Source organism: Phasianus colchicus, chromosome 7, assembly GCF_987193195.1.
Source record: "Phasianus colchicus chromosome 7, bPhaCol1.hap1.1, whole genome shotgun sequence".
In the NCBI taxonomy this organism is placed as follows: domain Eukaryota; kingdom Metazoa; phylum Chordata; class Aves; order Galliformes; family Phasianidae; genus Phasianus; species Phasianus colchicus.
Genome location: NC_143442.1, coordinates 153573 through 176824, shown reverse-complemented (window position 1 = coordinate 176824; position 23252 = coordinate 153573). Strand labels below are relative to the sequence as shown.

At 52.6% G+C, this 23252-nt stretch overlaps 1 protein-coding gene and 3 long non-coding RNA genes across 8 annotated transcripts in view; all 4 read left to right on the top strand.

Moving 5' to 3' along the window:
* Window positions 1-3367: 3367 nt before the first annotated feature.
* LOC149917157 (uncharacterized) lies at window positions 3368-7752 on the top strand. 3 transcript variants are annotated; one of them, XR_016468064.1, is made up of 4 exons: window positions 3368-3393; window positions 4586-4654; window positions 5477-6247; window positions 7314-7752. It is a non-coding gene; the product is annotated as an uncharacterized LOC149917157 (long non-coding RNA). The 3 variants fall into 3 exon arrangements; XR_016468065.1 differs by lacking the exons at window positions 3368-3393; window positions 4586-4654 and adding an exon at window positions 4787-4878; XR_016468063.1 differs by lacking the exons at window positions 3368-3393; window positions 4586-4654 and having other exon boundaries at window positions 5142-6247.
* A 3103-nt stretch (window positions 7753-10855) lies between these two features.
* LOC149917156 (uncharacterized) lies at window positions 10856-16559 on the top strand. 3 transcript variants are annotated; one of them, XR_016468061.1, is made up of 4 exons: window positions 12174-12199; window positions 13392-13460; window positions 14283-15054; window positions 16121-16559. It is a non-coding gene; the product is annotated as an uncharacterized LOC149917156 (long non-coding RNA). The 3 variants fall into 3 exon arrangements; XR_016468060.1 differs by having other exon boundaries at window positions 10856-13460; XR_016468062.1 differs by lacking the exons at window positions 12174-12199; window positions 13392-13460 and adding an exon at window positions 13593-13684.
* A 3544-nt stretch (window positions 16560-20103) lies between these two features.
* LOC149917155 (uncharacterized) lies at window positions 20104-21343 on the top strand. The gene is made up of 3 exons (XR_016468059.1): window positions 20104-20226; window positions 20844-20963; window positions 21067-21343. It is a non-coding gene; the product is annotated as an uncharacterized LOC149917155 (long non-coding RNA).
* A 63-nt stretch (window positions 21344-21406) lies between these two features.
* The window catches only part of LOC149917154 (rho GTPase-activating protein 32-like), a 41335-nt gene continuing 39489 nt past the window's right edge, over window positions 21407-23252 (top strand). The window contains exon 1 of the mRNA XM_090143375.1: window positions 21407-22983. Coding sequence (XP_089999501.1) covers window positions 22828-22983 — 156 coding nt within the window. The 5' untranslated portion in view covers window positions 21407-22827. The remainder of the gene's footprint in view (window positions 22984-23252) is intronic.

Sequence of the window (23252 nt, the reverse complement as noted above, 5' to 3'; positions counted from 1 at the left end):
TTCTCATGAATCGCGCGTCCGTACTCCGTGCTGTTGTCTCGAGAACCGCGCCTGCGTAGTGCGGTGCGGAGACTGCCGCGTGCGCGGTGCCTAGCTTGGCCCGTGTGCGTTGCTCTCGCGAGACTTGCTTTTCCGGGAACGCTGCGGTGCAGGGCTGGGGCTGGAGCCCCAAACGTCTGCTCCTCCACCGCGGCGGCAAGCACGTTGGGTGCCACGAGGCGCTGAGGGGCAGCCGTGAGCCGACCCGGTCCGTTCCCGGGTGGGCTCGGGCATAAATCGGCGGAAATAGACGAGGGGCATCCTGGATTAGAAGGGGAAATTATCGCTGAGCCGGCGCTCCGAGAATCGGCTGCTTGCCCGTCCCCGCAGTGGTCTGTCGAAACAATTGCTATCTTTCAGTTGACGCGCGCGTGTTCGCTATTATCTGGAGGACTGATCACCATAGAGAGCGGCGGATTGGCGCAGAGCGGTTAAAACGCCACTTCCGCGTTTCTACGCGCATGCGTTGTACAGCTTGCCGGCCTGAGCAGCGGGCAGCGGCAGTTCCGCGCATTGGCCACGAGGTGGCAGCAGAGACCGCGGGAAGAACTCCGGGGCATTGCCGGGGACCCGCGGCGCAGGCCGTGGCGATCCGTTGTGCGTTGTGATGACGGGGGAAGAGCGCGAAGTTCGAAGCGGGGGGAAAAGACGAAGAAAACAAAGGGAAACTACTCCAGACCCCGGAAAGCTGTGCTAAGTGCTTATGAATATCTGTTAAAAAAGAAAACAGACTCGTTTTTGCCAGCATCCATTGCACTGTTTCTAAATATTCACATACCGAAATGTAACTGCCCGGCAAATTTAACGATAACGAAATAAAGCACTTTGGCAGAAAGCACAGGGCTATACTAACGTTTGCTCAGCCTCTGTCTTGTTCACATTTTAATGTGTTTTTTTCCAAGGTCTTTCTTCAACTCCAGGTTTCATTTTTGGCTTTTTATTCTTTTTAATGCCATAAAACGGGTATTTTTAGGCCCTAGCAGGTCTACGCAGGCAGAGACAAAGTTGCAGTTCTGAGATTCTTGGGGACCGTTACATCATTTCCACAAAGATTAACAAAACCTGCAGTTCTCCACTTAAGTTTACAGATGGAAAACATGAATTCAGCTGCATGGAAAGAATCGATGTGTCACAGCTGCCATCGGCAGGATGGCCAGAGAGTTGTGCAGGTCCACTGCTTGCTCAGCTGCACCTTTTTATCTGCCCTTCTCTGGTCCTCCTGCAGCTGGACAGATAGCCCACAAGGGCACGGGGGACGCAGACCCCCCCGGCCAGCCGCAGCAGTCGCTCCTGCCAGTGCTCCCTTTCCTCCCGACCATTCCCATTTTGCAGGCTGGTGCCCTGTGTGGCAGAGGAGGAGAGAGCTGCGGGCAGAAGGAAAACAGGGTGCTGGGATTCCTCCAGCCCGCTGCCAGATGTCTTCTCTGGCATGTTGGGGGTGGGCAGAGGACTGTGGGAGCAGCTTCGAGGCTCTGGGCAGGAGGGAAGGCAGCAAAGATGCAGCTTCAGGCAGCGGACTCTGAGCTGGAGCGGTGCAGCCAGGCACGGCTGCACAGCTCACAGTCTGGACACACGGAAGAAGTTCGTCCAGCTGAGGGCTGCAGGGCTGTCCTTACCAAGCGCTCCCCCATGCTGCAGTTCTGCATGGGCACCGATTGCTCAAGCTCTTCCCACTGCAGGAGCTCAGAAGCGACAACAGCCCCGACCCCAAACCAGGCAGGTAATGACAACATACACACACAGATACACACCCGCTACAGAATCTGGCACTCTACAGTCCTCCCAGAGCTTGTTGCTGCTTTTTAGGCTGCTCCACCGCTATTCTGTCCTTTTCCCTTCATTCCCCTATGTCTCGCCCCCTTCCTTCGCCCCGTGCCATCCCCATTCCTTTTTCAGGCTTCCTCCTTTCTTTCCTCACTTCCTTCCCCGTCCCTTCCCCCACAGGCAACGGCCTGTGTTCTGCTGCTGTTTCAGCTGACAATCCTGAAACCACACTTTTCAAAGACATTGGATCAGATCGCATACTGTCACTGATTTAAAAAAGAAAACAACAAGTGCAGTATTATGTATGGATAACAAACTCCTACCTGCTTGAAAAACAGTAGCAGCTCCTCATCCTGGAGTGTCACCATCACCCCCACGTTGGGCTGGCACTGCTCATCTGCCCCGCACTGCTGCTCAAACTCCTGGCACAGCCTGCCACCTCCTTGTGTCACCTCCACGTGCCACCTCCTCTTGCCTCTCTAGTTCTGACCCCACGCGTCAACCCCATGTCCCTCCGTGTCCCCCCATGTCCCTGTGTCCCCGTGTGCCCTCTCATGTCCCCTCAAGTCCTCCCACGCCCCCTGCCCCGCTTTGCTCCATGCCGATGTTGTCGGCTTGAGGACAAGGACGGGGATGCCTGTGGGAGTCCGGGGAGACATTGCTGGCCATGCGCAGTGGGGTGATGGTGTCCTCGGGGCATGGCTGTGACAGTGGGGTGAGGGTAGCACCCCACAAGTGGGGATCATTGCCCCCAAAATGGGGCTTGTGCCCCCTGCATGTGGGCAAGTTGTATGGGGAGTGCGTTCTGGAGATGCTTTGCCTGTTCTCCAGATCTGCAGTGACTTCAGCAATCCCACGTCGTGCCGCAGCAGAAATGGGTCCTGCGGTACGTCAGTGATCTGTGACTTGAGGAGCGCAGGGGCTGCACGAAGTACGCACGCTGCAGCCTCCCTACTTCTTTGGGGTTTGGGATTGATGTTGGAGCCCAATGGCTACACGGTGCCTTACAGGCAGGTGCCAGCTTCACCCACTGAGGACACCAAATCGTAAAATATTTTCACGATGGTCTTTAATCGCTGCGTGAGTAGGTAATGCACATTTCTCACTGGGGAGCCATAAGCTGACCCTGACAGTTTGGCAAACAGCACTCGCTCCACTCACACCGTAATCACAGCCTTTTCACTGCACATGCGGCTTCTCAGCATCTTGCTGCATCAGTATGAAAATCTGTGCTCTCCTACCTATGAGAAATTTTATCAGTTGCCTTTGAGGACATCTGACTGGAATCAAAATATGTGGGCCATCCTTGCTCATTCAGTGATAAACTTCCCCTTGCCAGACAGGCAGACCTAACTCACTTTTTTTTTTTTTTTTTATTCATGACGTTATGGGAACTTTGAGATCACAGCCTGAAGCAGTGATGGAGCATCTGGTGAGGGGTGGTGCAGCCCTGCAAGCACAGGTGGAAGCAATGCAGCTGTGGGACCAGGTGGGGCTGAGCCTGGCTCCACCCCTCCCTCACCTCATTTAAGGGCTGGCAGCCCCCAAGGCAGCGTCTTTTGCTGGAGACTGCCTGCTGTGGACTGTTGGGTGAGTGCTCTTTCCTGGAAAGAGGCAACTGATTTTTGTTCCATGCTGTAGGGCTTTGATCTTTGCCCTCTGATCTGAGGGGATCCAAAGCTGCACTGGAGCTGCTATGTCTGCTATGCTTGTTCTTATTTTTCTTTTCAGTTCTTTGCTTAAGAGAGTGAAGGGGTTATCTCCCTTTCTCCGAACTGGTAATGGAGGGGCTGACATACATTCCTTTCTTTTGCTCTTGTCTCATTCCTGGAATGCTTCAGTCAGTCCCAAGGTAATGCTGGTTGGCTGACTGAGCATTGCAACTCTGGAAATGCCTGGAGCTAATGCGCTTTTCCGTAAAGGGATCCTGTGTTCTCCAGGTTTCCTCTGTAACTCTTCTTAAGTTCAATACCTTCTTGTGAAGTCTCTGTTCCCTCTTTCATGATTCTCATTGCCTAATCTCCAACCTGAGACTCCAAACTCGGTTTGTCTGCTACCACGTTGTCCCAATCCATTTCATGACGCGTACCCTCTTCCTCCCCCTCCATGTTCCCTCTGTGACCTCGTGTCCCGCCTGTGTCTGTGTCCTCCCTGTGTCCTCTGCCCACGTCCCCTCTGTGTCTCCTGTGCCACGTATTAATTCCGCCCATGCTGAGTATTGTTTAAGGGCACGTATTTAAACTATGTTCCGTGTCTCTTTGGATCCCGTTCTGTTTTGCAGCACGATGGGGTTTAAGGGTTCTCGGGGCTCCTCTGGTTAGTGGTTTAAGCACTGTGAAATCTGTGCAGCGGATAATGAAATGCCGCGAATCCCTTGTTCGTGCATTGCTTGTATGCAGGTGGGTTTTGCGATGGCTGTAGGACGCTCACTTAAAGATGGAATGGGGGTCACAAGGGGCTCGCCTTGCTCCCTGGGCCCAATAAGCTTCCGTCCCAATAAGCTTCGTGGCTAGTAGTAGGGTGAGGTGCATGTATCGGGCTGGGAGCTGAGCTTAAGAAAACCCCCGGCCCCAGTGGCCGTTTTCTTCATCCGCACGTAGTGTGATACAGTCTCCACTACTTGAGCATACTGAACACGAGTATTCTGTTCCTGTCTTGTCTGGTTCTCTCCTAGACCTCCCTTACAAATTTGTCAGTAGTAACAGATGTCAGGGCACAGTTCTCAGAGCACGCTGTGGCTGTCCACCCCAGGGTCCTAGGGTTCTTTCTGTTTTTATGGCAGACCTGGCTTCGTATTCATAGGAAACAAAGGATTGTCTTCTACTGGACCACTTCATCTGGATCGCCCCAGGTATCTCCATCCCAATTGTCAGGGGATGCTGTTAGTTTCCTAGTCTGTATGATAGCCAATCTCCCCACCCCTCTTCCTTCCATCCCCTGACTGCCATTCAATAGCTAGCTCTGCAGCTATGGGACCCACCAGTGTGATGAAGCAGTACCTCTGGTGTGCTGAATACTGGCACTGGCACAGAGAGGCTCTATGGCTGATGTGAATCTTCCTGACTGGACTACTTGGTGAGTTTCCCCAGAGCTGTTGAGCACACAGGCTTCCCCACCTACCCTGATTGCTCACCAGGCCATCGATGTTCTTTGTGGACATGGCTTCAGGTATCATACCAGAGACTCCTTAGAGTCGGAAGCGACCATTTATGATGGTCTAGTCCAGCTCGCCCACAATGAACAGGGACATTCACAGCTAGATCAGGTTGCCCTGCATGTCACCTTGGAAGGGACAGGGCATCCACCAGATCTCTGGGCAACCTGGTCCACTGCGCAGAGTCACAGAATGTCCTGGGTTGGAAGGGACCTCGAGGATCGTGAATCTCCAACCCCCCTGCTACATGCAGGGCCATCAACCTCCCCATTTCATACTAGACCAGGCTGCCCAGGGCCCCATCCAACCTGGCCTTGAACACCTCCAGGGATGGACGGGGCATCCACAGCCTCTCTGGGCAGCTGTTCCAGCACCTCACCGCTCTCTCTGTAAAGAACTTCCCCCTGGCGTCCAACCTAAATCTTCCCTCCCCCAGCTTAAAATGTTTCCCCTTGTCCCTTGCTGTGAAAGATATTTTCCTGATATCTAACCTAAATTTTCCCTTCTTCTTTCCTTTAGCTCCCCTTTGGGTATTGAGAGGCTGTTACCAGGTCACCTCGGAGCCTTCACTTCTCCGGGCTGAACAGCCCCAGCTCTCTCAGCCTGTCCTCACAGGTGAGGCGTTTGATCCTTCGGTTCTTTTTTTTTTTTTTTTTCTTGTGGCCATCCTCTGCATGTGCTCCAACGGGTCCATGTCTCTTCTGCGCTGAGGGCTCTTCATATGGACACAGTACTCCAGGTGAGGCCTCTTCAGCACAGAGCAGAGGGGCAGGATCACCTCTTTTCACCTGCTGACCGCACATCTTTTGGTGCAGACCAGGGTGTGGCTGGTTTTCTGGGCTGGGAGGGCACTTTGCTGGCTCGTGTACAGCTTGCCGTCCACCAGGTCTTTTGGGACAGGCCTAGGCTCAGCCCTTTCATCCCCCAGCATGTATCGGTAGTGGGGGGTTCTCTTGTCCCAGGTGCAAGACACTGCGCCTGGGTTTGTTGAAGCTGATGAGGTTTGTCTGTGCCCGCTGCTCGAGCCTGTTGAGGTCCCTGTGGTTGGCGTCCCGTCCCTCTGGCGTGTCACTGCTCCCCACAGCTTGGTGTCGTCAGCAAATTTTCTGAGGGTGCGCTCGATCCCGCTGGTGATGCCACTGACGAAGATACTGAAGAGTCTCAGCCCCAGCACGGACCCCTTTGAGATGCCATTCATCACCGATCACCATCCAGACACGGAGCCGTTGGCTCCTGGACTCGATGCTGCAGCCGGTTCTTTGTCCATTCAACAGTCCGCTCACCGAATCCGTATCCTTCCAATTTGGAAAGAAGGATGTTGTGTCAGAGGCCTTGCTGAAGTCCAGGTGGATGATATCAGTGGTTCTTTGCTTGGCTATTGATGCAGTGACACCATCACAGACGGCCGCTAGATCGGTCAGGCAGGATTTACCCTTGGTCCTCTGGGTGCTCCAACAGGTCCCTGTCTTTTCTGCGCTAAGGACTCTACACCTGGGCGCGATCCCTAGATATGGGATCACGTAGAATATCGTCTCAGATAAGGGAAACCACTTTACTTCACAAGTCCTACAGGAGCTAATGAGAACTCTAGAAATCAAGCGGGAGTTCCGTACTCACCGGCACCCTCCTTCTTCAGGGAAAGTAGGATGGATCGGTCAGATGCTGACAAAGCGCTTGTCAAAATGGATTTTAGAGACCAAATGACCATGGCCGAAGCGTTTACCTGTAGCCCTTCTCAGAATACGAACCGCTCCCAGAAAAGACTTGGGAGTATCACCGTATGAAGTGTTGTTTGGGTTGCTGTACTTGGGAGGGAGAGGTGAGATGCCCTCTCTTGAAGCCAAGGATAAGTTTCCTAAGAACTACATACTCGGGTTGTCTGCTTCTCTGTTATCCCTCAAGGGACATGGACTGCTGTCTCGAGCTCCACCTCTGGAATTTCTAGTGCCCTCATTCCGTGCTGGAGGCTGGGTCCTAACACGCACGTGTAAGGAATCAAAGCTTCAGCCCGAGTGGGATGGACCATTTCAGGTGCTGCTGCAGTGGATGTCGTCTGCCTTGACTTCAGCAATGCTTTCGATACAGTCTCTCACGACATCCTGCAAATGAAGCTGAGGAAGCGTGGGATAGATGAGTGGACAACGAGGTGGGCTGAGAACTGGCTTACTGGCTGAGCTCAGGGGGCGGTGATCGGCGGTGCAGAGTGCGGGTGGAGAGCTGTGAGTGGCGGTGCTCCTTGGGGGTTGGTGCTGGGTCTGGTTGTGAAAGGTAGGTTGTGTTTTTGCAGTAGAAGCTTTTAGTGTTTTCGGTACGTAGTATTGACCTTCACTGAACTTATAACCCTCTTGTGAAATAGCTGTTTTCCTTCCACTAAGAAAGCTGTTGAACAGAGTAGAAAGTTAAAGATTGGGGGCGTTCTGACTGGGGTAGATGTGAGCCATGTGCAAAACAAGGCAAAGATGCGGGGTGGAGAAAGAGAGCCCAGCACAGGACAGAATGCATGTGCTCACTCTTGGAAATATGGCCCTCGTATCTCCATGGAGAAGTACAAAACATACGAAAGAACAACGGGTTGGTGGTAATGGACCTTATATGGAAATGTATCATAGCAACAGCATCGGGGAGAGTGTAAGCCTGAGACGCTCAACCAATGAATGCCAGGAGAGCGTTACCTGCGTTGGGTTTGGAGTATAGAACGGAATGAATTTCGCTGACTGTTGCACAGTCCCTCCCTCGCTAATAGGGGACATGAGCCTGTTATTGCAATGACGAATAAACTTTGCTGCTATCACTGAGATCCTGGCCTAACCTGAATTTTTTGGCTTTGAGTGTTTCTCACAAACGTGGTGTCAAAACCAAATGTGGTTAATCGTTTCAAGCCATGGCTTGGCTGCACGCATCTGCCCGCTTCATACGAGGTTTTTCATTACCTCGGACGCTGGCTGCAAAAAATAGAGTAATAAAAATCTTGACAACATCAATTTGCTGGTTATTTGTTTATTGACAAGTACCCCTACGCACTGAGCGCAGGTTTGGTGGGTTTGTCGAAGATTTCCTTCGTTGTCTTTGTCGTCTTCCCTTCCCCCCTCTCCCTTCTGTGTTTTTCCTCTGCCATCAAAAGAGAGAACGGGCTGGCGACGGCTTGGTGCAGACCCACAGCAGTCCTAGCGGCGAAGTGATTTCCGCGGTCTCTGGTGCCACCGCGTGGCCGATCGGCAAAAGTGCGTCGCAGTTGTTTCCGCGATCTCTCGCGCCCCCTCGTGGCCAATCGGGGGAACTGCATCGAGGTTGTTTCAGCTGTCTCTGGTGCCCCCACGCGGTCAATCGGCAGAATTGCGGCAGCGTTGCTACGTCGCCGCAGGCAGCAGGGCGCGTGCGCGCAGGCACGCGGAAGTGGTGCTCGGTCCCCCGGGAAGTAGTGCGCATGCGCCACAAGCTTTCCAATCGCACGCATTTCTTCGAAGCCCTGAGGTGCAGGTGAGCAGTCAATACTTGGACCGCCGGCTCCGCGACACTTTTCTCTCTTCCGATCCAGAATGCTCCTCGTCTGTTTCCTCGGGCGGTTTTATGCCCCGGTCTGCTTCGAGAACGTACTGAACGCGCTGCAAACGACGGCGCGTGCGTTTTGCGGCCGTGAGGAAAGCGTGCGTATTGCGGCGTCGAGGCTGGCGCGCGCAGAGCACGTGGCACACGCGCATTGCGGGGCACAGCCAGGCGCATGCGCCGTGGCGGGCAGAGTCCCGCGCATGCCCCGTTCGGAACAGAATCCAGTGCGTGCGTAGCGCTTTTTTTTTTTTCTTCTTCTTTTTTTTTTTTTTAAACCACTGGCGCATGCGTCGTGCTTTCTCATGAATCGCGCGTCCGTACTCCGTGCTGTTGTCTCGAGAACCGCGCCTGCGTAGTGCGGTGCGGAGACTGCCGCGTGCGCGGTGCCTAGCTTGGCCCGTGTGCGTTGCTCTCGCGAGACTTGCTTTTCCGGGAACGCTGCGGTGCAGGGCTGGGGCTGGAGCCCCAAACGTCTGCTCCTCCACCGCGGCGGCAAGCACGTTGGGTGCCACGAGGCGCTGAGGGGCAGCCGTGAGCCGACCCGGTCCGTTCCCGGGTGGGCTCGGGCATAAATCGGCGGAAATAGACGAGGGGCATCCTGGATTAGAAGGGGAAATTATCGCTGAGCCGGCGCTCCGAGAATCGGCTGCTTGCCCGTCCCCGCAGTGGTCTGTCGAAACAATTGCTATCTTTCAGTTGACGCGCGCGTGTTCGCTATTATCTGGAGGACTGATCACCATAGAGAGCGGCGGATTAGCGGCGCAGAGCGGTTAAAACGCCACTTCCGCGTTTCTACGCGCATGCGTTGTACAGCTTGCCGGCCTGAGCAGCGGGCAGCGGCAGTTCCGCGCATTGGCCACGAGGTGGCAGCAGAGACCGCGGGAAGAACTCCGGCGGCATTGCCGGGGACCCGCGGCGCAGGCCGTGGCGATCCGTTGTGCGTTGTGATGACGGGGGAAGAGCGCGAAGTTCGAAGCGGGGGGAAAAGACGAAGAAAACAAAGGGAAACTACTCCAGACCCCGGAAAGCTGTGCTAAGTGCTTATGAATATCTGTTAAAAAAGAAAACAGACTCGTTTTTGCCAGCATCCATTGCACTGTTTCTAAATATTCACATACCGAAATGTAACTGCCCGGCAAATTTAACGATAACGAAATAAAGCACTTTGGCAGAAAGCACAGGGCTATACTAACGTTTGCTCAGCCTCTGTCTTGTTCACATTTTAATGTGTTTTTTTCCAAGGTCTTTCTTCAACTCCAGGTTTCATTTTTGGCTTTTTATTCTTTTTAATGCCATAAAACGGGTAGTTTTAGGCCCTAGCAGGTCTACGCAGGCAGAGACAAAGTTGCAGTTCTGAGATTCTTGGGGACCGTTACATCATTTCCACAAAGATTAACAAAACCTGCAGTTCTCCACTTAAGTTTACAGATGGAAAACATGAATTCAGCTGCATGGAAAGAATCGATGTGTCACAGCTGCCATCGGCAGGATGGCCAGAGAGTTGTGCAGGTCCACTGCTTGCTCAGCTGCACCTTTTTATCTGCCCTTCTCTGGTCCTCCTGCAGCTGGACAGATAGCCCACAAGGGCACGGGGGACGCAGACCCCCCCGGCCAGCCGCAGCAGTCGCTCCTGCCAGTGCTCCCTTTCCTCCCGACCATTCCCATTTTGCAGGCTGGTGCCCTGTGTGGCAGAGGAGGAGAGAGCTGCGGGCAGAAGGAAAACAGGGTGCTGGGATTCCTCCAGCCCGCTGCCAGATGTCTTCTCTGGCATGTTGGGGGTGGGCAGAGGACTGTGGGAGCAGCTTCGAGGCTCTGGGCAGGAGGGAAGGCAGCAAAGATGCAGCTTCAGGCAGCGGACTCTGAGCTGGAGCGGTGCAGCCAGGCACGGCTGCACAGCTCACAGTCTGGACACACGGAAGAAGTTCGTCCAGCTGAGGGCTGCAGGGCTGTCCTTACCAAGCGCTCCCCCATGCTGCAGTTCTGCATGGGCACCGATTGCTCAAGCTCTTCCCACTGCAGGAGCTCAGAAGCGACAACAGCCCCGACCCCAAACCAGGCAGGTAATGACAACATACACACACAGATACACACCCGCTACAGAATCTGGCACTCTACAGTCCTCCCAGAGCTTGTTGCTGCTTTTTAGGCTGCTCCACCGCTATTCTGTCCTTTTCCCTTCATTCCCCTATGTCTCGCCCCCTTCCTTCGCCCCGTGCCATCCCCATTCCTTTTTCAGGCTTCCTCCTTTCTTTCCTCACTTCCTTCCCCGTCCCTTCCCCCACAGGCAACGGCCTGTGTTCTGCTGCTGTTTCAGCTGACAATCCTGAAACCACACTTTTCAAAGACATTGGATCAGATCGCATACTGTCACTGATTTAAAAAAGAAAACAACAAGTGCAGTATTATGTATGGATAACAAACTCCTACCTGCTTGAAAAACAGTAGCAGCTCCTCATCCTGGAGTGTCACCATCACCCCCACGTTGGGCTGGCACTGCTCATCTGCCCCGCACTGCTGCTCAAACTCCTGGCACAGCCTGCCACCTCCTTGTGTCACCTCCACGTGCCACCTCCTCTTGCCTCTCTAGTTCTGACCCCACGCGTCAACCCCATGTCCCTCCGTGTCCCCCCATGTCCCTGTGTCCCCGTGTGCCCTCTCATGTCCCCTCAAGTCCTCCCACGCCCCCTGCCCCGCTTTGCTCCATGCCGATGTTGTCGGCTTGAGGACAAGGACGGGGATGCCTGTGGGAGTCCGGGGAGACATTGCTGGCCATGCGCAGTGGGGTGATGGTGTCCTCGGGGCATGGCTGTGACAGTGGGGTGAGGGTAGCACCCCACAAGTGGGGATCATTGCCCCCAAAATGGGGCTTGTGCCCCCTGCATGTGGGCAAGTTGTATGGGGAGTGCGTTCTGGAGATGCTTTGCCTGTTCTCCAGATCTGCAGTGACTTCAGCAATCCCACGTCGTGCCGCAGCAGAAATGGGTCCTGCGGTACGTCAGTGATCTGTGACTTGAGGAGCGCAGGGGCTGCACGAAGTACGCACGCTGCAGCCTCCCTACTTCTTTGGGGTTTGGGATTGATGTTGGAGCCCAATGGCTACACGGTGCCTTACAGGCAGGTGCCAGCTTCACCCACTGAGGACACCAAATCGTAAAATATTTTCACGATGGTCTTTAATCGCTGCGTGAGTAGGTAATGCACATTTCTCACTGGGGAGCCATAAGCTGACCCTGACAGTTTGGCAAACAGCACTCGCTCCACTCACACCGTAATCACAGCCTTTTCACTGCACATGCGGCTTCTCAGCATCTTGCTGCATCAGTATGAAAATCTGTGCTCTCCTACCTATGAGAAATTTTATCAGTTGCCTTTGAGGACATCTGACTGGAATCAAAATATGTGGGCCATCCTTGCTCATTCAGTGATAAACTTCCCCTTGCCAGACAGGCAGACCTAACTCACTTTTTTTTTTTTTTTTTTTATTCATGACGTTATGGGAACTTTGAGATCACAGCCTGAAGCAGTGATGGAGCATCTGGTGAGGGGTGGTGCAGCCCTGCAAGCACAGGTGGAAGCAATGCAGCTGTGGGACCAGGTGGGGCTGAGCCTGGCTCCACCCCTCCCTCACCTCATTTAAGGGCTGGCAGCCCCCAAGGCAGCGTCTTTTGCTGGAGACTGCCTGCTGTGGACTGTTGGGTGAGTGCTCTTTCCTGGAAAGAGGCAACTGATTTTTGTTCCATGCTGTAGGGCTTTGATCTTTGCCCTCTGATCTGAGGGGATCCAAAGCTGCACTGGAGCTGCTATGTCTGCTATGCTTGTTCTTATTTTTCTTTTCAGTTCTTTGCTTAAGAGAGTGAAGGGGTTATCTCCCTTTCTCCGAACTGGTAATGGAGGGGCTGACATACATTCCTTTCTTTTGCTCTTGTCTCATTCCTGGAATGCTTCAGTCAGTCCCAAGGTAATGCTGGTTGGCTGACTGAGCATTGCAACTCTGGAAATGCCTGGAGCTAATGCGCTTTTCCGTAAAGGGATCCTGTGTTCTCCAGGTTTCCTCTGTAACTCTTCTTAAGTTCAATACCTTCTTGTGAAGTCTCTGTTCCCTCTTTCATGATTCTCATTGCCTAATCTCCAACCTGAGACTCCAAACTCGGTTTGTCTGCTACCACGTTGTCCCAATCCATTTCATGACGCGTACCCTCTGCATCCCCCTCCATGTTCCCTCTGTGACCTCGTGTCCCGCCTGTGTCTGTGTCCTCCCTGTGTCCTCTGCCCACGTCCCCTCTGTGTCTCCTGTGCCACGTATTAATTCCGCCCATGCTGAGTATTGTTTAAGGGCACGTATTTAAACTATGTTCCGTGTCTCTTTGGATCCCGTTCTGTTTTGCAGCACGATGGGGTTTAAGGGTTCTCGGGGCTCCTCTGGTTAGTGGTTTAAGCACTGTGAAATCTGTGCAGCGGATAATGAAATGCCGCGAATCCCTTGTTCGTGCATTGCTTGTATGCAGGTGGGTTTTGCGATGGCTGTAGGACGCTCACTTAAAGATGGAATGGGGGTCACAAGGGGCTCGCCTTGCTCCCTGGGCCCAATAAGCTTCCGTCCCAATAAGCTTCGTGGCTAGTAGTAGGGTGAGGTGCATGTATCGGGCTGGGAGCTGAGCTTAAGAAAACCCCCGGCCCCAGTGGCCGTTTTCTTCATCCGCACGTAGTGTGATACAGTCTCCACTACTTGAGCATACTGAACACGAGTATTCTGTTCCTGTCTTGTCTGGTTCTCTCCTAGACCTCCCTTACAAATTTGTCAGTAGTAACAGATGTCAGGGCACAGTTCTCAGAGCACGCTGTGGCTGTCCACCCCAGGGTCCTAGGGTTCTTTCTGTTTTTATGGCAGACCTGGCTTCGTATTCATAGGAAACAAAGGATTGTCTTCTACTGGACCACTTCATCTGGATCGCCCCAGGTATCTCCATCCCAATTGTCAGGGGATGCTGTTAGTTTCCTAGTCTGTATGATAGCCAATCTCCCCACCCCTCTTCCTTCCATCCCCTGACTGCCATTCAATAGCTAGCTCTGCAGCTATGGGACCCACCAGTGTGATGAAGCAGTACCTCTGGTGTGCTGAATACTGGCACTGGCACAGAGAGGCTCTATGGCTGATGTGAATCTTCCTGACTGGACTACTTGGTGAGTTTCCCCAGAGCTGTTGAGCACACAGGCTTCCCCACCTACCCTGATTGCTCACCAGGCCATCGATGTTCTTTGTGGACATGGCTTCAGGTATCATACCAGAGACTCCTTAGAGTCGGAAGCGACCATTTATGATGGTCTAGTCCAGCTCGCCCACAATGAACAGGGACATTCACAGCTAGATCAGGTTGCCCTGCATGTCACCTTGGAAGGGACAGGGCATCCACCAGATCTCTGGGCAACCTGGTCCACTGCGCAGAGTCACAGAATGTCCCGGGTTGGAAGGGACCTCGAGGATCGTGAATCTCCAACCCCCCTGCTACATGCAGGGCCATCAACCTCCCCATTTCATACTAGACCAGGCTGCCCAGGGCCCCATCCAACCTGGCCTTGAACACCTCCAGGGATGGACGGGGCATCCACAGCCTCTCTGGGCAGCTGTTCCAGCACCTCACCGCTCTCTCTGTAAAGAACTTCCCCCTGGCGTCCAACCTAAATCTTCCCTCCCCCAGCTTAAAATGTTTCCCCTTGTCCCTTGCTGTGAAAGATATTTTCCTGATATCTAACCTAAATTTTCCCTTCTTCTTTCCTTTAGCTCCCCTTTGGGTATTGAGAGGCTGTTACCAGGTCACCTCGGAGCCTTCACTTCTCCGGGCTGAACAGCCCCAGCTCTCTCAGCCTGTCCTCACAGGTGAGGCGTTTGATCCTTCGGTTCTTTTTTTTTTTTTTTTTTCTTGTGGCCATCCTCTGCATGTGCTCCAACGGGTCCATGTCTCTTCTGCGCTGAGGGCTCTTCATATGGACACAGTACTCCAGGTGAGGCCTCTTCAGCACAGAGCAGAGGGGCAGGATCACCTCTTTTCACCTGCTGACCGCACATCTTTTGGTGCAGACCAGGGTGTGGCTGGTTTTCTGGGCTGGGAGGGCACTTTGCTGGCTCGTGTACAGCTTGCCGTCCACCAGGTCTTTTGGGACAGGCCTAGGCTCAGCCCTTTCATCCCCCAGCATGTATCGGTAGTGGGGGGTTCTCTTGTCCCAGGTGCAAGACACTGCGCCTGGGTTTGTTGAAGCTGATGAGGTTTGTCTGTGCCCGCTGCTCGAGCCTGTTGAGGTCCCTGTGGTTGGCGTCCCGTCCCTCTGGCGTGTCACTGCTCCCCACAGCTTGGTGTCGTCAGCAAATTTTCTGAGGGTGCGCTCGATCCCGCTGGTGATGCCACTGACGAAGATACTGAAGAGTCTCAGCCCCAGCACGGACCCCTTTGAGATGCCATTCATCACCGATCACCATCCAGACACGGAGCCGTTGGCTCCTGGACTCGATGCTGCAGCCGGTTCTTTGTCCATTCAACAGTCCGCTCACCGAATCCGTATCCTTCCAATTTGGAAAGAAGGATGTTGTGTCAGAGGCCTTGCTGAAGTCCAGGTGGATGATATCAGTGGTTCTTTGCTTGGCTATTGATGCAGTGACACCATCACAGACGGCCGCTAGATCGGTCAGGCAGGATTTACCCTTGGTCCTCTGGGTGCTCCAACAGGTCCCTGTCTTTTCTGCGCTAAGGACTCTACACCTGGGCGCGATCCCTAGATATGGGATCACGTAGAATATCGTCTCAGATAAGGGAAACCACTTTACTTCACAAGTCCTACAGGAGCTAATGAGAACTCTAGAAATCAAGCGGGAGTTCCGTACTCACCGGCACCCTCCTTCTTCAGGGAAAGTAGGATGGATCGGTCAGATGCTGACAAAGCGCTTGTCAAAATGGATTTTAGAGACCAAATGACCATGGCCGAAGCGTTTACCTGTAGCCCTTCTCAGAATACGAACCGCTCCCAGAAAAGACTTGGGAGTATCACCGTATGAAGTGTTGTTTGGGTTGCTGTACTTGGGAGGGAGAGGTGAGATGCCCTCTCTTGAAGCCAAGGATAAGTTTCCTAAGAACTACATACTCGGGTTGTCTGCTTCTCTGTTATCCCTCAAGGGACATGGACTGCTGTCTCGAGCTCCACCTCTGGAATTTCTAGTGCCCTCATTCCGTGCTGGAGGCTGGGTCCTAACACGCACGTGTAAGGAATCAAAGCTTCAGCCCGAGTGGGATGGACCATTTCAGGTGCTGCTGCAGTGGATGTCGTCTGCCTTGACTTCAGCAATGCTTTCGATACAGTCTCCCACGACATCCTGCAAATGAAGCTGAGGAAGCGTGGGATAGATGAGTGGACAACGAGGTGGGCTGAGAACTGGCTTACTGGCTGAGCTCAGGGGGCGGTGATCGGCGGTGCAGAGTGCGGGTGGAGAGCTGTGAGTGGCGGTGCTCCTTGGGGGTTGGTGCTGGGTCTGGTTGTGAAAGGTAGGTTGTGTTTTTGCAGTAGAAGCTTTTAGTGTTTTCGGTACGTAGTATTGACCTTCACTGAACTTATAACCCTCTTGTGAAATAGCTGTTTTCCTTCCACTAAGAAAGCTGTTGAACAGAGTAGAAAGTTAAAGATTGGGGGCGTTCTGACTGGGGTAGATGTGAGCCATGTGCAAAACAAGGCAAAGATGCGGGGTGGAGAAAGAGAGCCCAGCACAGGACAGAATGCATGTGCTCACTCTTGGAAATATGGCCCTCGTATCTCCATGGAGAAGTACAAAACATACGAAAGAACAACGGGTTGGTGGTAATGGACCTTATATGGAAATGTATCATAGCAACAGCATCGGGGAGAGTGTAAGCCTGAGACGCTCAACCAATGAATGCCAGGAGAGCGTTACCTGCGTTGGGTTTGGAGTATAGAACGGAATGAATTTCGCTGACTGTTGCACAGTCCCTCCCTCGCTAATAGGGGACATGAGCCTGTTATTGCAATGACGAATAAACTTTGCTGCTATCACTGAGATCCTGGCCTAACCTGAATTTTTTGAGTATTTCTCACATGGTCTTGTTCAATATGTTTGTCACCTCCCTTGGTGGGGGGGTTAGTGTCCACCCTTTGTAAGTACACTGATGAGACGAAGCGGGTGAAGTGGTTGGCACACCAAAAGGCTGTGCTGCTAGACCTGGACAGGCTGGAGAGCTGGATAGTATCAAACCAGGTGAGCTGTAACAAAAGCAAGTGTTGAGTCTTGCACCTGGGAAAGAATATCCACAAGTATCAGTACAGGCTGGGATGTGACATGCTGGAGAGGAGCTCTGCAGAGAAGAATCTGGGTGTCCTGGTGGATGACAGGTTGGCCATGAGTCAGCAGTGTGCCTTGGCAGCCAAGAAGGCCAATGGAATCCTGGGGTGCATTAAAAAGAGCAAGGGAGCTGATCATCCCCTTTTGCTCCTCTCTGGTCAGGCCTCACCTGGAGTACTGCATCCAGTTGTGGGTTCCCTGATACAAAAATGACAGGGTTATCCTGGAGAGAGTCGAGCAGAAGGCCATGAAGGTGATAAAGGGCCTGGAGCACCTCCTCAGTGTGGAAAGGCTGGGTAACCTGGGTCTGTTCAGCCTTGAGGAAAGAAGACTAAAAGGGGATCTGATTAATACTTAATATAATAAGTGTGGGAGTCAAAAGGACGTGGCCAACCACTTCTTAGAGGTCTCTGGGGACAGAAGTAGGGGATATGGCCATAAAGTGGAACACAAGAAGTTCCGCACCAACACCAAAGGAACTTCTTCACAGTAAGGATGATGGAGCACTGGAGCAGGCTGCGCAGGGAGGCTGTAGATACCGGGGTATGTCTGGCAGGACTGAGGCTTGGGGACCAGGCCAGGTCAAATCCAGTGCACTTTGCTCTCATTCTTAGTGCTTGCTTTTGCTCAGGAGCGTGGGTGGTGAGCCTTATGAACCAGTGCCTGCAGATGGGGTTTGTGGAGAAAGAGGTCCTGCAGGCCTTGTGTGACACCCATGGAGCTATAGTGAGGCTGCATCAGTGTAAAACACCAGAAATCCCCAGAGGTGTGAAGGTGAGCTGTGGGCACCAGTAACACAAGAGGGAATGTGCATGCTTGGGTTTGGATGCTTCTGTGTGTTTTAAGTGACTGTGATACCACTGCTCAGTCAGTTTGAGTGTGTGGAACAAGTGTGACATCCTCTTTGACTGAGTCCTGTGAAAGGAGTCCTATGAATTTGAGGTCTGACTTCAAGCCTGTGGGCATCATCCAGGAGTTGGGGAAGAGTACGAGGCAAGGAAAGTTGGGTAAGAGGATGAGGCTTCGGACCAGGAACCTCTTCCATCGGTGTTAACTCTTGTTGTTCTCTTTTTGGATTAGGAATCCATGTGGGTCTTTTTATGAAGAATAGCCTCGTTGTGCAGCTTATGAATTAATTCATTCACGCCTTTTAGCTGGTTTTCTTTCCTACATGAAGCTGCAATTGAAATGGACACTTTGTGATCTGATCTCCTCTGGCATGCTCAGATCAGCCAGGATGGCAAGGCCTGGCTCTTGGTTGGTGAGTTGTGCCCAAGTTGTGCCGCCCCGCCCCCTGCCTCTCATTAGGCAGCGGCGGTGCCGCCCCGCCCCCGGGGTCTCCTTGGTCCGCGGTAGCTCCGCCGGCTGCCGTTGGCCGAGCCGCCGTGCGCGGGAGCGAGCGTTGGGAGCCGGCTGTCGGAGGCGCGGCTCTCCTCGCAGAGCGCCGCTCCTGCCGCCTGGGCCGCCCCGCAGGACAGCGCGGCGGCAGCCGGAGCTGTCCGGGCAGCACCGAGAGGGAAGCCGCGGCGCGACGGGAGCGAGTGCTGAGGACAGCTGTGCCGGAGGTGTGCGGGAGAACGGTCCCGGGACGGGGAGGGGGGCCGTGCGGGGCTCCAGGAAGCTGCAGGGAGGCGACGGGGGGGGATCTAGCGAGATCCGAGGCTGTAGGCGGCTGCGAGGGGGTGTGGGGGTTCTGGGGAGCTGGATGATCGTTGTGGTCCTTTTCAGCCCCCCTGCCGTTCTGTGGTTCTGGTAAATGCTGTGGAAAGTGAAAGTGGTGTTTCTGCATTGGATATTGAAAGGGGCAGTTGATCTAAAGAAGTGAGCTGTAGCACGTCCTTAGAAATAGCTGATGTGCAAAGTAAGAATACCGTATACTGTGGAAAGTGAAAGTGTTGTTTCTGCACTGAACATTGAAAAAGGGCAATTGATCTAAAGAATGAAGCTGTCACATATCCTTAGAAATAGCTGACGTGGACAGGAAGATTACCATATGCATATAGGTAACATATTTTAGAGACATAGTTACCGAATTACGTGACCAATTCTTTCTCCCAAAGCTGCAACAGACTTTGGGTCCAGGAGTTGGGGAAGAGTACGAGGCAAGGAAAGTTGGGGTAAGAGGATGAGGCTTAGGACCAGGAACCTCTTCCATCGGTATTAACTCTTGCCGTTCTCTTTTTGGATTAGGAATCCCTGTGTTTTTTTTAACGAAGAACAGACTTATTGTGCTGCTTGTGAGTGAATTCATTCATGCCTGTTAGCTGGTTTTCTTCTCTAAATGGAGCTGCAATGGAAGTGGACGCTTGTGGTCAGATGTGCGGCCCCCTCCCGCGTGCTCAGATCAGCCAAGTTGGCAAGGCCAACTGGCTCTTGGTTGCTGAGTTGTGCCCAAGGTCAGAGAGTTGACTCTTGTGAGCTTTGAGTCATGTCTTCCAGTTGCACGTTGTGTTCTTTCTGTTGTGTTGACCTCTTGAGCTCCAGCCCTAACTGAGGATGCAAGCGCTACCGCAGAAGGAACGGTTTAGATTGGAAGTGCAATGCAAAGAACTGGAGCCAGCAGGAGCAGGGAAGCGATCATCCTCCTGTGCTCAGCACTGGTGAGTCCTCACCTTGAGTACTTTGTTCAGTTCTGGGTGCCTCACTACAGGAAGGACAGTGAAAGCCTTAAATGTGTCCAGAGAAGAGCAGTGAAGCTGCAGGGCATCTAGAGCACAAGTCTTATGGGGAGCGGCTGAGGGAACTGGGATCATTTAGTCTGGAGAAGAGGAGGCGCAGGGAAGACCTCCTCACTCTCTACAACTAGCTGAAGAGAGGTTATGTTGAGGTGGGCGTTGTCCTCCTCTCCTGTGTAAGTGATAATAGGACTGGAGGGAGTGGCCTGAAGTTGCATGAGGGGAGATTGAGGTTGGATGTTAAGAAAAACTTCTCCACAGGAGTGGTCAGACGCTGGAACGGGCTGCCCAGACAGGTGATAGAGTTACCATCCCTGCAGGTGTTCAAGAAACATTAGATGTTGTCGTGAGGGACGTGGCTTAGTGGGAAATGTTGGTGGAAGGTGGATGGTTGGACCGGATGCTCTTGGAGATCTTTTCCAAGCTTGCTAATTCTATGTTTCTATGAAAGACATGTGCTGGTGAGTGCTTTGCTGGGTGAGCATCACCCTGCTGAAGAGCAGGCAACTGTTGTCTTTATCAGACAGCCACATCCACGGGGATTGGAGGGTTTTTAACCTTAACCTCGTCTTTCATGTCTCATGGGCAGTAAGTCATGTGGATTTAAAGCAAGATCTTAGAGGCAACCTTGATTTCTTCAGCTGCCAGAGCTCTCCACCATGCTTCTCTGTGTGATGTGAGACCATATTGGAGGCCGTGCAGAAGTCTGGGTAGGTGAAGTCAGTTGCTCTTCCTTTTCCCCCCAGGGCTGGAAGTAGCAGGGAACGGGACTGTGGGACATCCCAGCAGTGGGTTCCTACCTCAGCAGAACCAAATGGCTGTTCTGGTCCATGCGGTCATTTTGAGTGAATCTGACACAAATTAGAGACATGAGGGGCCTGTTAGCAAAAAGCATGTGCCGCATTTTGTGGTGCAAGATGTTCTCTGAGCTGCTGCTAAGAATGCCCAGCATGCTTTCTTTTTGATGGGAAGAGATTTAGCAAGGATTTTTTAGATGAAAATAGATGAAAATCACATATTTCCTTTTGATTGACCTTTCTTTCATACTGCTTCTTGAAAAGTTACCTTTGGATTCTAAACTAATATTTATTACTGAAGAGAATACATATGCACCCCGCACTTTTATCTGCACAAAGAAACTTCTGAACATCTGTTTACGTGTTTCTTTTTGGCACTGAGATGAAGCTGTGTGGAACATAGGCTTGGATGAATTTTCAGTCAGTAGCAGGGACGTGTAATGCTCATCTTAGATGTCGTGCTGACAGAAAGAGCCGAGAGGTAAATTTTATGGGGTTGCATGCTATTTTTTTCTTTTTTTTTTTTTCAGTCATGACCATGGAAGCGTTACCCAGACGAAATGAGCATTTGTCACCTGGACTTTCTACACATGACAGAGGAAGTGGAAGTCAGCAGCTGAAGTGTCTGGGAAGACCCCTGCATGGGAATGGTGAGAGTTACCCTGGCACCGTTCTTTGGAAATCTCAGGGCTCTGTAAGCTCTGAAGCTGTGTCGTAACTCCTCCCGTGGTGCTCTCCCTTTCTTTTGTGTAGGAGAGCTGGAGTTCAACTCCTTCCTGTTTCCTGCCTATGTGCTCCCTGCTTTGCCCATGGCCCAATGGGCTTTTATTCGTCGCACCCAGATTGGCACATGTGGATAAGGGCCTCTGTTTACGTTTATCTTTTGCTTGTGGTGACAGCCCATAGCTGAGCTTGTGGTTAACGAGACACACAATAGCTGGAGATACAGTACTCTGCATCACTAAAACACGAGCTTTGTGGCAGCCACGAGCCCAAGGAACAGCGAGTTTCTGTGTATTATTTCTGTGCTTGCTCCCATTGCCCCGCGGCCCTGTTGTGGTTGAAGCCGGTGGGTGGCTCAGCACCAGACACTCCCCTGTTCCCTGTGGGATGGGGGAGAGTGTTGGGTGGAAAAAGAGAAGTAAAACTCATGTTTTTGAGATAAAAGTAGTTCTGAATATATATATGAATGTATTGCAAGTGATGTACAAGCAATGGCTCACCACCCGCCAACCACTGTCCAGTTAGCCGCCAAGCAATAAAAGAGAGTGAGATGTACTCTCATCCCCTTCAAAACTCCTTCCACTTGATGGCATATAGTATGGAATATCCCTTTGGCCAGTTTACGTTAGCTGTCTTAATTCGGTTCCCTCCCAGCTCCTTGTTGAGAGCTTTGCTGAGAATGGCCTTGGCTCTGTGCAAGTTTGCTTGTCAGAAACTATAAAGATCAGGGTGTTATCAGTGTGATTTTTCTCCTAGAACCCAAACATAGCATCATACCCGATACTCTGAAGAAAAATCCCTCCCACCTGAGACTAAGGCAGCCCCCCAGTGTGTGTGCCGTAAGCCAGATAGGGATGCAGGTGTTGCATTTCCCTGGCAGCGTTGGCCAGGGATGCTGGGGAGGTTTTGGTGCCCAGCTTGGACGTCGCAGCACTGCTGTGCCTGTCAAAGCGGCATGCTGCGTGCTCTCCAAGCAACGAAGCAGCGTTTCATCAACAATGTGCCATGCTATTTCCTGGAACCTGGTGTGTTTGTGTCTCTGAGGCTAGGTTTACCCTACGAGCTCTTCTTGCAATAGCTGTTTTGAATTCCATTGCAGGCGTGTGAGCAGAAGTGCTTTTCCCCTTATGTTCTGTCTCACAGTGTTTGCCCATGGTTGGTAGAAGAAGGAGCTGATGGAGTCAGCAGTAGATTCTGTTGGCTTACCCTCTGTGCTTCATCCCTGGAGCTCACTGCTGCACAGAAGAGTACACGCGTGTTTATCCCAGGGCTGCAGTAAACGGGAGCCTGGTTGGCATAGCACTGAGCAGCACCTAATGGGCTCTGCAGAGGATGGCTTTGCAGAAGGAGCAGGAGTGCCTGCGTCCACCTGTATCCTGGGATACGTTCTGGCAGCGATGCACCAGCTGTGGCCACAGTGACTGAATGCAGGGCTTGGCTTGGGGCTGCCGTGTGGCACTTACTGCCCCGCCGTATGCCTGGCAAAGCACAGCCACCGCTCACCCACGACAAGCGTTTGTCTTAGTGTCGTGTTTCATGCTGTCTCCTGAACCTCAGGAACTGGAGGCAGCTTCCCCACAAGAAGGGGAGAACAAAATGAGGTCATCCTGGAAGCAAAAAGGCAAAAATCCACTTGGGAAAGAAATGTATATAGCAGTCTCGTAGCAGTTCTGTGTTTCTCCCGTCTCTTCCTTGATTTCCTTACAGTGAAATAGATACGTGCTGTAACGTGCTCTTGAATGAAACAAAGGACTCTAGTGTGGATTTTATGTAGGCCCTGCACTGCAAGGTATGCTGCTGGGAGGAAGTGTCCATCTGCCCGAGGGTAGGAAGGCCCTGCAGAAGGATGGCCTGAGGCCGGTTGTACGAGGCTCAACAAGAGCAAGCGCCGGGTCCTGCGCTTTGGTCATGATGACCCCGTGCCAGCTTCTCCAGGATTTGGCTGAGGTAGAATTCCAACCGCCCTCTGATTCTAGAATGTTGGAGTGTTGGAATCTTCTGGTCTTGTGACGTGGTCTTGCTTCCCCACCTTGTCTGTCATGGTGGAGCAGCCTGGTGGCCCTTAGTGATGTCATAAGCAGCTAGAATGAGGGGAGGAGCAGTGCCTGCTGCGTCCCTTCATTGGAGCGCTTGAGCTCTGACTGAGTAGCTAGCTTGTTGCACTTGTGCATCGACTGAGTACCTTCGTTTTCACACCGTCTTGTGCAGCATCTTGT